Here is a 14270-nt window from a genome sequence, read left to right as displayed (position 1 = left end):
CTAACGACAAGATGGCGTACCTTACATGTTAAGGTGCCGAACTAGCTGAATTCCTCAAATTGTTATAATTTGTAAAGTGCATTGTAGCATTCACAAAATCGATTCTCGGTGTTAAGAGTCTCGCTCAGGGAGGTTCGCGACAGCTTATGACAGGGTGGTATTGTTCCTTTCTTTTGTGTGTCGACGCACGGGCGAATCTCGTCCCGTTGTCTATCCGCACAAACGAGGTCAGAGCTCTTGGTACACGCAGCACTTAAGAACTGCAGCTCGATTATACGACGATTATACAGTGTGAAAGAACGCCATGCTGTGTGTTTTGTCTCGAAGCGAATGGAATGACAGAGTACGAGGAAGCGGGTGTTTTCAGAGGCGCCTTTATTCTTTCTGTAAAATTACAGCTGCAGCGTGCACGCTCTACGACACACAAATCACATCGAGTAAAAGGAAAAGTGAGAGAGCTTTAGCGAAAAATTGGACGACAAGAGTTCCACAGAAAAGAATAAAAATAACACGATCTGTCAGCGGCATATGAATTGGGTTAACATATGTATTACTGTCGTCAGTAGTCGCAAGATATGGCCAAAGAAATATTGATAACAATAACGGCACAAAAAAGAACAGGAGGCCGGTTTGTCTAGTTAATCGCAACGTTTTCCTGGTCAATGTATGTAAGCATAACCATGGCAGGCTGTGTCTGGTCCAAAAGGACAAAAAGAGGTGAATTGATATCCCTTGCGTGTATATCCCGTGTAGGTTTCTTTTTTTGCGGCTGTGTGCGGCCTGTTACTAAATTCCCTGCAAATTTCTCATTGTGCACGAGCTTGCAACACAACTGTCCCAGGTGGCACGCCCCATACAGTATTATTGCGATATGCTACCAAAGGAATAAAAGGTGCCAATGGTTCAGACACACGAGTCTTGAGTATCTAGATGCTGCAAAAATTGTGCACCTAAATTAACTTGTGCTAGAGAGCTACAGTGGATACCAGGATTACCAAAGTCAATTACAGCTGTTCCGCAGGCCGCCCTGCTAAGACCTCAGAATGGTGCGTGTGTGTGTTTTGGGGGAGGGTGGAGACAGGTTGACAAAGACTGACAACAGTGCCGTGGCATCCTTCTACCTTGTGTTTCAGGTGTAGTTTTCCTGCAGTGAAAACAGTAGCAACCATTCTCTGTACTTGTTATCCGAATTGGTTCAGGCGAGGGCAGTGGTATTAGTGATTAGGCGATCGTTCTTCTGCTGTCAAGACCCTTCTACCACGGTCGCCCCAAAAATGAGCAAGAACTCAGCCTGTTCGTCAGCCCCGTTCATGTGGCAGTCATAGACGAGAGAGGCTGGCAAGAACAGCGGGAAACATAGAGCGTAGCAACCCTGGGTTCTGTTTATTGTATAGCGGTTATGCTCTTTCTGGAACGACGGGGTAAAGGCTTCGCCGCCGTCGTCGACGTTGCATGCTGTGGTGGCGGCCAGGGTGCTAGCTGTCGCTCGGGATCGTCGTTAAGCCTAGAAGTTCTGGCTGGTCTCTTCGGTGACGAAGACCTGCCTGGTGCCACCGGGAACCTGGCTGGTGGTCACCCAGGAGCGGTGCTTGGCGCGAATCAGGGACAGGTTGCTCTCGGCGGAGTCGGCGCGGTCCTCGGCCGCCTCCAGTTCGCGTTGGAAGCGGCGCACACGGGTCAGGTTCTGCTGGCTCAGACCCTCCTGCAACAAGAGGAGTGATCGTGAACGTCGAAAACGGGCTGTCAAGTGAGCTCAGTGTTTATCTGCATGCCTTTGCACAAATGAAATTGCAGCTATGTCGTCTCTCTATCGAAAGCGGGCTTTATAAGCCGCTGAATGATTACTGGTTATGCGAGAATCTGTGAAAACTCTGCGCTTTTACGTACATACTACCAATAACTATAGCAAAGTATTCAATAAATCGCTGTAAAAATCTGCAAATTGGTTATATGCCCTTATTTTTGTCTACCATGCTTTCAGATATCCGTCTTTCTCCCCTTCCTCGGTGCCACAACTATATCGCTTGCATCACTTGCGCGAGGCTTCCTGGCAGCGTGAGGGGCGTGTGCCCACGCACCTGTTCATTGAGCTGTCGCTTGTAGACCTTGACCTTCTCGTTGAGCTTCTCGACGGCGTCGTTGAGCATGGTGATGGTCTTGTGGTCCTCTTCGGTCTGGAGCAGCAGCTCCTTGGCGCGGTGGTCCTTCTTGCGCAGCATCTTCTGCGTCTCGGCGTGCCGCTTCTTCTCTTCCTCCATCTCAATCTCCACATCGCGGATCTGCAAAAGCGCCATTTATGCAGCCTCCAGGGCAACCACTAAGCCAATAATGTCCACAAACTCTGGGCAATTTTCAAGACCTTGAAATGCTTATTGCCAGCGTAAAATTTGCCATAGTAGGCCCTACCAAATGTATGTAGTAGGAAGGCAAATAGGCAGAGAGACGTATTAACGAAGACGCGCTTCTGTGGGTTATTAAATTTCTGAGACGCTTTCGTACGCTCATGCGAACGCAGAATGTCGCATCTTTACGACCTGAAAACTCTTACAAGCTACTAGTTTTTTGTCTCCTCTGGAGGCTTTACTCGTGCAGTTCTACTCGCAGTATGGCGTCCTCCACAAATGTAGACATGAACGCGCAGTGGGGACTCGCTTCTGCATGAAAAGTGAAGCGACAAGGTCTTGTACGGGAAGCAGAAAAGAAGGTGAGTGTATGCTTACCCTAGCCTCCAGCTTGGCAATAACGCGCTTGCCTCCGGCCAGGGCGTTCGCTTCCACTTCCTCCAGGCGGACCTGAAGGTTGCGGACTTCGATCTCGAGGGATTTCTTGATGGACTCAACCTTGATGTAACGCTCCTGTTCCTCCACCAGGATGTCCTTGGTGCTCTTGAGCTCCACAATGGTGCGCTGGCAGCGCTCGTCAACCACCTGCAGGGAAGGCGAGGCGTCTCTTTTTTAACGCGCACCTAAAGATTGTTGGCTTTTTGATCCCTAATTTAATTTTAATCACATTTGCCGTTTCATTGACTCGTTCATTGTCGGGGAAAGAGAATAAAGGGCTTAAATTTTTTTTAAAGGCTACAGTATGTGGGCGTGTGTCGTCACAAATGAGATGGGAATCATATGTTTTATGTGAATAAAAAGTATATTTGGTATCAAGAAATAGGCAGCCTTGTTATTCCCATGTTCAAGGGGCTTCTTTTGTGTTTCCCTGTCTGGTCACACTGCTATTACTTCCCATTGGCATCACTGAGAGAACAAAAAAAAGAGAGAAAGACCCCGGGAGATTGCGCTCACCCTGAGCTCCTTGTGCAGCTCGTCGTAGTCGGCCTGTAGGGCAGACAGCTCGCTTTCCAGCTTGTTCTTGGCAGCAGCAATGTTGACGTTGATGGTGGTCAGCTCGTTCACGCGTACCTGCGACTCCTCCAGGGACTGCTCGGCGGCGCGCTTGGAGCGCAGAGCCTGCACCAGCCATGCAGAGACCGCACCTGAGCATCCGCTCGTAAACTTTGTAGCTTAGTTTTCTCAGTTTATCTCATTCAGTTGATGTCTTGTAAATGCGGATTCTCAGGGCTATCGCGACCCAACCGGGTACTAGTCATGCAAAATGACAAAACTCGTACTGTCTAAAAAAGGATATTAAAATTGCCAAGCTAATGTCCTGTTTCCAACAGATAAATCCACCATAAATCTGACACAATAACAGATGCATAAAAACTGTCGTACGACGCACTACTGCATATTCACCTCCCTTTTTCTACGTTGCACGTCAACAGCTAAGTGCATGCCAGTACACCTGTGGAAGGCGTCTTTCTTCAGCTTTCCCACACGCCGGCCGAGATATGACCCTATGAGCAAACCAAGAGGACGCCTGAGTGCGCGCCCGACTCACGGATTCGAGAGCCACGCGCTGTTCGTCCAGCTCGGCCTGGAGTCCCTGGCAGCGGCGCTGGGAAATGGCCAGCTGGTCGGCGCACTGCTGCAGCTGGCGGTGAATTTCGTCGTAGTGGGCCTGCAACTCCTGTGGGAGACAACCAGACACGCGCCGGAAGCCTCGGATCAACGCCAAGGGCACCTTGTGCCAGCATGCCGAAGTATACGCCTTGGAGATTCGAGATTAGGACAGTTTCTGTACAGTAGTAACCGGACCGCAGTAATTAACTACGTCCTTTTTTAATTTCAAAACCAGATTGCACAGTTCTAAAACTAAGTCCGGCAAAGGTAGCTGTAGATTATCGTCAAACTTGCCCTAAAATGTACGTGCGTTTATACCACGGAAAGCTTCTTTTTTTTAGTTTTCATCCCACCCTCCCGACATTGTTAAGTGGCAATCTGTGCGTGATCTTCGACGGCTGTACAAGGATAGGTAAGATTATTGCGAGGCTGCTTACGGTGATCTGGACGGCCTGCTTCTTGATGATCTTCTGGAGGTCGAGGTTCTGCTTGTTGGCGGCGTCCAGGGACATCTCCAGCTCCGTGATCTGGGCCTGGTACTTCTTCTTGAGACGCCCAATCTCCGTCTTGAGCTTGGCCTCGGCTTCGGCCAGGCGCATGTTGAGCTGCTCCACCTCCAGCTGGTACTGCTTGCTGCGGGGGGCGAGAAATGGTAGTGCCAACAGTGCAGGTAAGATACACCGTCGCTTTAACAACGTCGTTTTGAGCTTCAAGCTCATCCAGGGTAGTCACGAAAGTGCCTTACGGTGTTTTTTGTGTGTGTGCGTGTGAAACAACGGAAGAATCAATTATGAGTAAGTGAGAGAGCGTTGTGTAGGGCACGGAACAGCGATACCAGGTTTCAGGTTGTTCATGAAATCGCCATGCTCTTGGTATCCTTTTTTGCTTAATTTATCGTTTACTTATTGAGTGATGGTATGTTGTCTTGTTGTCTTTAATATTAGTCGCACCATAAGAGCAGAATCTATACGTTCTGAATCGACAATAAAGTCCATGGGTGTGTCTAGTCAAGTGTGATCAGATGCCTCCGACGCAGCTGCCCTTGACAACAAATTGCAAGCCCGCCTGCTTGTTTCCGTACTCCTACTGCTGCTCCAGGAACGTTATCTTGAATATCCCTTTCTTTCTTTTCGCTCTATGTATAGCGTCGCATAATGTGCGTTGCCAAAAAGCGATGCGCATTCTCATCGTGCGTGGAACAACGTAGCGGGTGAAACGATCGCGAGCTTTAAGCGACGCGGTTGGAAGAGGGAAGGCCTGAAAGTTTCCTATGGGTGCATCATGTTTTGAACACCTATAAGAATTGATCTAATTGAATTACACACAGCTCAAAGGTATATTTGCGCACTATATACGCGCACGTGCGCTCACGTAAACATACGTAACGTTTTCCGTCAATCATTCTAAGGAAGTTATAACTGTAGTACCAATCCGTCGCATTGCCGCTCCAGCCCAGCTGTCTTCTATTTAAACATCCGGGGCCTTCAAGGACACACGGGAGAAAGAGGGCGGTGCAAGGAAAACCTTCTTTCTACGCTCCCGTGTCAAGTATGTTAAAATGGCTCGTAAGAAGGAAGGGGGCTGCGGGAGAATAATTGTGGGGAAGGTTGGAAAGAGGACACTCTTTCTCTCCTCCTCCTTCTCCCCGGTGTTCCCCTGCATCTCGTACATATTTATGAGTTTTTCTAATGTGGAGTGCTTCTCCTCCGCCATCATTCCCTACCTAATGATGCGGAGGAAATGCCCCCTTCCCCCGTAGGCTGCCCCTCTCGCACCTGTGTCGGCTTGAGCAGCCACAAAATGGTGAGTGGGAATGAACCCATCAATGTTGTTCCCTTTAAAAAACATTTGCAGGGATGAAACGAAATAGCAATAATATAAATGTTCCTTCCAACGCAGTTCTATGGGCATAATGATGCTGTCCGTGCAGAGCGAATCCGCTGAAGTCGACGTACGTGCGCGGAGCGAAATTTTGCAAACTGTGGACATGCATATCTAAGCTAATAATGTTTATCAATCTCGGTCTCAATTACTGGAAAGTTTTAACAAGGAACGGAAGTTCTCACCGCGGACCATGCTGCCATTTGTTTTCGTAAGTATGCAGCTCCCGCTGCACGGCCACTTGTGCGGCTGGTGGGTAGGCAAACCTCCTTCCAGCTAGATATTTTCGATGGGACTTCTTGTGAGCTCTGCCGAAGAGGTTGGTTGGAACCCGACCCATCGCCCACCGCGCCTTCCGCTCAAAAAGGTTTTCTGGCTACGTTCCCGCGGTGGGTTACGAAAGTTCTCGTAAAACTCCTCTCATAAAAAAAAGGGGGCTTGGAATAGCTGAGGATATCCCCCTTCAGTCAACCTCTGTTCACGTGAAATAAAAGAACAAGAAGGCAAGACCTCGTAACTTATTCGTAAATAGTTCTTCCGTGTATTTCAACTGCCAACTACCATGCAGTCCTTTTCCATTTCAGAAAGTGTGCCGTCATTTCGGATGCATTGCATTCGCTTTACTAAATCACTTAAACAGCCTGTGAAGCTATAAACTTTGACAAGGTGCAAAAAGAATTTCTATGTAAGTATCAATCAAACGGATGGAGTAAAAAATGCCACGCCGATCCAGGACAGTCTTTAGTCACAACCATTTTGGTTGTGTTATGCGCTGCAAACAAGGGTCTTGTGTGCCTCTCCTAGCTGTCCATTCCGCGACCTTGTGCTTAAGTAAGTCCTCCACAAGTTGCTTTACATGTTGCGCAACCTCCGCCAAGGTTACTTTAAGGACGCTATAAGTGAAAGAGGCACGTCTCGCTTGATGCACGCACTCTGCCAGAAGAAGAATTTTGTGTTAAATGAATTCAAGAGCTTTTGACAAACAATTTTTCTTCTGCAAAAGAAAAATTGGATGTCACGAATGGAAATATGACATCAATCACAACACCAAGTGGAAAATGATGCCACAAAGAGCCTTACCTGGTGCGAAGGTCATCGTACGTCCAGTAGGCATGACACGCCACTAACGCTCCATCCACCACACCAAACAGACAGAAGAAAGCCAGAAATTTAGGTATTTATTCTGCTACAGGAAAGTGATTACACTACGAGTGTATCCGAGGCAGTCTTCGAACAATTGCAGCGGTGGGCAGTCGGTCATCCCTAAAGTCCTGGGTGCGCACAGTCGTAGTCATCGTGAATGTTCACTCCGGAGGGCACGGCCATCGGTCTAAAGCCAGTAGTAGAAGTCGTAGTAACTGAAGGGCCTGCGGCGGCGGTAGACACTGGCCAGGGGGTCGTCCTTGTACGAAGGCACATCGAACGTGATGGAGTCCGGGTTGAAGTACTTGCGGTTGTGTTCGCGGCGCAGCCGGTCCTGCACTTCCTGCAGCTCGAGTTCGGCCATCAGCGAGTGGTGGTCCTCCATTGCGCGGACGTGGCGGTCATGGGAAGAGTGCACGTGCAGCTTGTACTGGTTGCCGTAGCGCCGGGGCACCCTCTCGTCAGGGTAGAGCAGTCGGTTGAGCATGGCCCGGCTGTACTCGGGGTTGGTGATGTGCGAGAGCGAGATGCTCCGACGCAGTGCTAAGTCGTCGCCGGTGTCCCAGCGCTTCATGAGGCGGTACATGGAGGGCACCCTGGGGTAGCGTGTCATGAAGTAGGAGTCGTCGAAGCGCCTGCTGGCTAGCAGCGCACGCGGTGGCATGATGCCTTCTCGTAAATACAAGTCGTCCACGGTCTTGCGGTACAGGCTGTCGCCGTACTGCTGGTTCCGGTCGTACACCATGTGGAGGTATGGCTGTCGGCGACGGGTTCCCATGGTGGATCCGCCGAGCCTCAACCTCGGCCCGACGGAGACCCAGTGGCGGTGGCGCTGCTGGCGGGGCCCGCCCCCCTCGCCACTACTTGTTATTTCTAGCGCTGCCCAACAAGGCGCTAGCCCGGGCCCCGGCTCCTATTTCGGGCCGCGCTTCAAGGCTGTGCGTGGCTCCGCACGGCCCCCTGCCAGACTCGAGGTGACCCGATCTGTTGCCGCCCTCCGGAATTCGCAAGAATGCGCTGCACGCAAGACAGCGGCTTTTGGAGCGCCGCCAGATGGAGGTCCGCGCCCCGGGCAATGGCTCGGCGCAGGCACGCATTCTGGCGTGCATTGACGCGTTACCTCATCGTTACGTGGCACGAGGGCCCGAAATTTGAAGCTGTCTCTATTTCCCTTTTCTTCTCTTTTTTTTTTTTTTTTTTTTGGAATTCCGAGGGTTCTTTCCGTGTTGTCAGTTGAAAGGACTTGGGTAGGCCAAGGACTCGCCCATGGTGGTTCAAGATGGCCGAGAAGAACAAGAAGAAGGCGCTCCACTTTGTCTATTCGGCCCCCCTCACTCGGAGCGTGACAGCTATTCTTCGTCGCGACAGCTGCGACTTCAGCTCTGTTGCTTCTCTCCTTTGACAGCACAAGGCCTTGTAGATCTTTTCTTTTCCGCCTGTCTTTTTGGGCCTAATGAAGCTTTTTGTAGGCTCTAGCTCCTTTATTTGGAGCATTCCATTCTGCTTACTTCCCGAGGTGCTGTGTTGACGTTTTTATTTACCCGTAAAAGCCGTCCCTCTCAGTTTGCATGATCTAAATCATTTCTAAAGGTCTCCCCGATCAATGTTCTTTATCTATCTATTCCTTGACCCCAACTGTGACCTTAACGAAGACTGGCCAGGATGTAAATGCTTCCTTACTTAAATTAATGCCTCATATATGTTGCCTTCCCACGTTAAATCATTCCGTAAGTGCTCGGTTATTTCATCCGGAATTAAAAAAAATCTATCAATATAATAGCCCAAAAACGATCACCTAAGTGTGGAATTGTTTCTCATTATAGAAACGTTCGCAGTGCTATAATAATGTACTCAATATTATGGTTGAAGTGTGCGTGTTTTTTTAAATGTGTGAGAACGTTTCATAGAATGTTCGTGAGTGAAACTTAAGCGCTTTCCCTTTCTCGTCCCTGTGTCTGTTTGCGCTTAAGTTTCACTCATGGATTTTCACCAACTAGCTCGTCTCTCCATTTTGCTTCATAGAATGTTTACAAGGTTTCTCAAAGTGGCGGCTTTCGGCAGAAATAACCGAAACACACCGGGGGTATTTCCACAGGGAAAAATCAGTACACTAATTCACGCCGAAGGGGTCAGCAATGATGCTGTTAATTTATGTACTGCGTCTTTTCTGAAAAATGTACACATGATCCGAACTGAGCACCCCAAAGGGGTCTGTCGTGTCGGCTTTCTAGAGCGGCTTCAGGTACATTTTCGGTAGATAAGACGCCGAACATAAATCCTTGCCTGGCCTATTTTTATACTCTCCCCTTGCACCAACGGAACGCTTATCAGGCTAATCACCTTTAGCCGTAGCTATAAATAGCTTCTGTACTCTCAGTGCCCGGCCAAAAAAGGTTGCCTCATCTGTCTAGGTTCCCCCTTTGCAAGTGTTGTAAACGCCATTTTCCGGATACAGACGGTACTCGGAAATAGACTTTCTGTCGGATACGCTTACCATTACAAGATATACTGTGGCCCTGTTTTTCGTTGTGAGCTTTCTTACTTTTCTAAATTCGCTTTCGCAGAGGACGAAGCAACCTTCGCCAGTTGCGGGCAGAACGCGAACGGTCACAGAAGTACACATAGGGCCTCTTCGGTTTACCAGTCCTGGACTGACCGCGGGCAGTCTGAGGACTGCCTTCGGACCAGAAGTCTCATAGGAATACACAGGCAAATTGAGCGCCGGATCATGTCCCGGGCAGTTCCCGGAAGATCCGGGACTGATAATTGTGGAGGCCCATAGACGGTTCACTGCAAGGGCTTCAGGCGCGCGCAGTTCGAACAAGGTTAAGTTGCTTTGCCAGAGTAAGAAAAACTTGTGGTTAAGGCGCTGAATGTTGGGATAACTTTGTCTAAAATGTCCTAGGCCATCTTCAGGTTCAGTGGTCAGTCATGCAAGCAGAATGCTTGCATGACTGCACGCAACCCTCCTGCAGTTCATTTCAGTTACATCGGGCTCTTTTCAGTGTTTAAACTTTAAAAAACCAGCGGCTGTCCTTGTGGTACACTTCCTTCGTCTTCGTCTGAGTTCGCGCTGGTTTCATCCAAGAATGTCTTTCCAACTAGCCCAGCTTGCTACCCTCAAGCAGAATAAACCGGATGCTTAATCAAAATTCTCCGAGTGGGGATCTTGTTGTCTGTAAAACCGGAACGCCGCATTTTCAAGAACACCGGAAAAATTTGGAGGAGTCCAAGTACATTTTTCTTAATGGCACAGAACAAATGCGGGGAGTTTCGGCCCTTCCGCCTCGTTTCTTGCAATCCTTCATTTCTTTTTCTTAGCTGTTAGAAAAGTGATGGGAAAGCGGCTTCTATTCCGGCCGTGGTGGCCGTTTTTCTGATGGGTACGAGAAACGAAAGTGACTTTGTGTCAAAATTTTGGCGCCCGCTAAAAGTGTCTCTGTAGTCTAAAATAACTTGAAACTCTTCACTGCAGCGGACCTCATGGCCCAGGAGCAGCTTCTGTGCGCTAAATTACAAAATGTTTTTTTAGCATTTATTCCTCCTCCTCCTTACAAATGTTGCTGCTACAAGGCTACCTGGCCCATATAACCACACACCGCAAGAAAAAAAACCGGCCAAGCGTCACGTTTTTCGTAGAGAAAAAGATGACGCTTTGCAGGCATAACTTTATGCGCGGTACGCCCCCTCTTAAAAAATGCTACAAGTATTCTTTTCATATGGCTTTTGTTAGCTTGGACAAAATTCAACATCTTGAATCTTGCAGCATAATTAAGCAGAAAGTTCACACCCATTTATATTGTCAAATAACAATAATATAGTGCAGAAAAAAACTTATTCATGCCCGTTCGTCAAACATTTTTTCTGATATGACGCGTGCCTATAACACACGGGAAAGTTTGCGGGCAACTCTGGTTTAGCGATGCATGAACAGTATTTCACGATATAGCGATACGTAAACCTTCTTTGTGTTCAATATTTTGCCTCTGTGTTACTGTTATCAACCAAATAGATTGCTGTAAGGAAATGCAATAGATAAACACAGGCTGTTGCCAGGATAAATTTAGAAATCCAAAATCGTGCTCATTATTCAACCAATCAGCTAAATTTCTGCTCACCCGGTTCATTCCAATAGGGCCTGTTTCCTCTTGGAGTCATGGCAGTATTACGCCAACCTCCCTTTCAAATGCCCTTACACTGTCTTTCGTGGAGTACTTCCAACCTTTTTTTTTGTTTGTTTCTTCATTTTAGCGCACACCCATGACGTCAACTCGCACGGATGCCCTCAGTTCGCACACATCGTGCACTAAAATAAACACACTGCGTGCCGCGAACAGCCGGCATCAGCACTCTGCACGTACGTCAATCTGACTCTCGACGCTGTTTTCATTAAGAAAGTGTCTAGAGTAGCAGCGGTTCCCCAGTCGTTCCTGTCACTAGCGTATACCCCCCCCCCCCCCCCCCCCCCCCCCGTGGCATTGTTTCAACAAAGAACGCTTTCTAGAGAAAGTAGTTCTCAAGGGGCACCTATCCCTGGGTGGATGGATCCTCAGTGTCAAAGGACGGGTGAACATGTGTATCTGCGGTAATTACGAGCTCGATCACGTGACTGGCAGGTGCAGCGGTCACCAGCGCAGCTGGTGCGCGCTGCCGCTCTCCCAGCTGCGCACATGCGGCCCTCTCGTGGCTAGGGATTTTCTTTTGAGTGGAACCCCCCGATTGCCGTCAGGCATGCATCATGGCACAGCAAGCTCACCGGAGTGCCTCGATCTCCTCGTCCTTGGCCTGCAGGCGGCGCTCGTACTCGTGGCGCACCTGGGCGAGCTCGGCCGTGAGGCGCTGGCACTTGGCCTCCTCCTGCTTGCGCAGGGTCTCGGCCTCCTTGTAGGCGGCGGCCAGCTCGTCGCGCTCGTTCTCCAACCGCTTGATCTCCATCTCGTACTCGTGCAGCCGGCGGATGGCATCGGCAAGCTGGTTCTTGGCCTCGGCAAGGTCGTCTGCGCGGTCGTGCTCTCGTAAGCAGTGGCCCCACTGCCGCCACTCACGCTTAACGTAAAATGTCCGCTCGTCTTTGCCTATTACCGTAGCTTATAAGACACGCCCCAAAGGTGAGCCCAAGTTCAGATCGCGGTGCGCACAGATGGCTGTGTGCGAGGCTTGCTTGTGTTTGGCGGTCGCGAAGAGCACCGGTCCACGTACCTGCATCCGTGCAAACTGTCTACCGCTGGTCGCACCGCGAGGAATAAATCTACCTCCTGTGCTTGGCGTCAAGACCGACAAGTGCTGGAATTTTTTAGCTTCCATAAGGTGTAGTACGACTTCACTGCTGCGTTCAACTGTTATGTAAACATATCTTGACGAACGAACATAAACTTTTGAATGGTGGCGTGGTATTCTGAAAAAGGACGAACGACATTTCCCTGAAGGTAGCTAGATATTCGGAGAAATTACGAATGGTATTTCCGCCCTGTGAATAAACTGCCTAACTTCTCTATTACGAGCGCAATAACTGGCGTTGGGACAGTAATCAGTGAGGGTTTCTCCAGCGTTACCGCACCCCTGCTATAATTCGGTACACAGCTGGCACCCACCGCCCGCTCCCGAGCTCCTCGCGATTGACCGGGAAAACGGACGTCAGCGACCGATAGCGGTGTCTGAGGGAACGAAATCGACGAATGGCGAGGCCGGACTAATTAGTCACAAATGTTATCTGCGTTCTGACATCACACAATGCAAATTCCATGCTTGGATTGCATGATGTCTTAGCGCAGACCACATTTTTGTTGTGTAATCGTGTGCTTGGCTCTTTCACCGGCCTGGTGTGTGCCGGAATGGTTCGTTGTACGCTGGGGTGAAGCGGGTGCTTTTAAAAGTGTAAAGTTGACCTTGCATGCAACGGGGAATGGCGGGTGGATGCTAGGCGCGTTTAACGCATGCCGTTAAGGCTTGAATAGAATTGTACGGCACAACAGTACAACGGTAGAAACGGAGATAATTCACTTTCGGGGTTCTAGCGAAAACTCAGACGTTTTCAGCTTAATTTATCTATAAGCCAACGCATAAAATTGTACGCTTTTGTTAGCGTTAAGAAAAGAAGTGGTTCAGGCCCTTCATTCTCCTACTCTATCAATCTTCCAAAAAAAGGAGGAGAACACCGAATATTTGGCGAAGCATTCGAGCGCCTGCCGCTGCGCGGCGATTGTGGCTTCTGAGTCGTCAATTAAATTTATGGAGGCTGTTAAGATAAATTAAGGTAACAGTTTTAACTCCTAAATAAAAAAATTGTTCCACCTCTTCAACGTTTACCCTCGGCACACTCTTACACCGCGCGCCGGCACTATTAGGAGTCACCGGATTTTATTTGCTCATTTATGCATTGTTGGCCTGAGTGTAGTCAACTCCAATTAACTCCACTTGCATTTTAGGGCGTGGGGGAAGGGAACGGAGTTTTCTGGCTTAGCAGGGCCACATAATTGCAGCCTAGAATAATAACTTTGAAAAGAAAGCACGTGGATGTTACAATGATTAAGGAGACATTAGCACACTCCCAGAGCCTCCCTGATGCTCGTTGCTGAAATCACTTGAAAGATATCTTTTTGCTCTACGTTACGGATGACACAATGCCTTCAAAAAAAAAAAAAAAACTACAAGGCCCTGTAAAGTCAGCACATGATGCTGCTTTCTGTACTTCTCTGAATCGTAGCTAAGATTTGACAATTGGTGCCCGTGGGACAGGGCAATAAATTTAACAAAATAAAGTATTAACTAGCCATAGCTGCCAAATGTTGGCGTTTCTTGACTAGCGAATTTCAATGATCTAACAACGGCCACTTTGATACAAGTGTTGTACGGTTCGGCGCTAGTAGCCCTTTCCCGTACGAACAGTGCTAATATGACGATCTCGCCCATGAAGTTGTCATGTCAACAGGTCACTACAATAGTCGCAACACTGGTCACAAGTCCCGTGCCAAGAATATCACTTTTTATATTATGAGCGTATTAATCAACGGCGAGTCAGCAACCAACGATGGTTTCTCCAGCGCTGCAATTTTCCCTCGGCCAACTTGCTTTACCCCATTGCGTGTTTAGTTTTGACTACGCGGGCGGGCGTTGGGTATCCATGAACGGGATGATTTAATGTGCTAGCACTGTGCTCGTACTTCAATGCCTCACAATTTGTCGCTTCCGCTATCAGAGCAGTTTGACAGGTTTCTATCAACGCCTTAATAAAGCTCAAGAGCCTGTAGTTTTTTCAAACAACTGTTTGCTCTCTTCATGCCAGCGATACGCTCG

General features: G+C 48.8%; 2 protein-coding genes across 2 annotated transcripts in view; both read right to left on the bottom strand.

Annotated features, from left to right (window-relative positions):
• Nucleotides 1-355: 355 nt before the first annotated feature.
• Prm (Paramyosin) overlaps nt 356-14270 on the bottom strand; it is a gene marked incomplete in the record, with an annotated part of 31175 nt that continues 17260 nt past the window's right edge. Inside the window, 7 exon segments of the mRNA XM_077687146.1 lie at nt 356-1702; nt 2079-2279; nt 2721-2927; nt 3297-3461; nt 3892-4020; nt 4391-4586; nt 11734-11974. Of these exon segments, the coding sequence (XP_077543272.1) occupies nt 1505-1702; nt 2079-2279; nt 2721-2927; nt 3297-3461; nt 3892-4020; nt 4391-4586; nt 11734-11974 (1337 nt within the window).
• On the bottom strand, nt 6993-7818 carry LOC144155602 (uncharacterized). The gene has a single exon (XM_077687147.1). The coding sequence runs from the start codon at nt 7753-7755 to the stop codon at nt 7165-7167; it is 591 nt and encodes a 196-aa protein (XP_077543273.1). The 5' UTR covers nt 7756-7818; the 3' UTR covers nt 6993-7164.

The sequence above is a fragment of the Haemaphysalis longicornis genome, unplaced genomic scaffold (genome assembly GCF_048455015.1).
Source record: "Haemaphysalis longicornis isolate Haplotype H1 unplaced genomic scaffold, Haemaphysalis longicornis Haplotype H1 scaffold_1, whole genome shotgun sequence".
Taxonomy (NCBI): domain Eukaryota; kingdom Metazoa; phylum Arthropoda; class Arachnida; order Ixodida; family Ixodidae; genus Haemaphysalis; species Haemaphysalis longicornis.
Note: the sequence above shows the minus strand (reverse complement) of the source record. Positions and strands in the feature narration are given on the sequence as shown.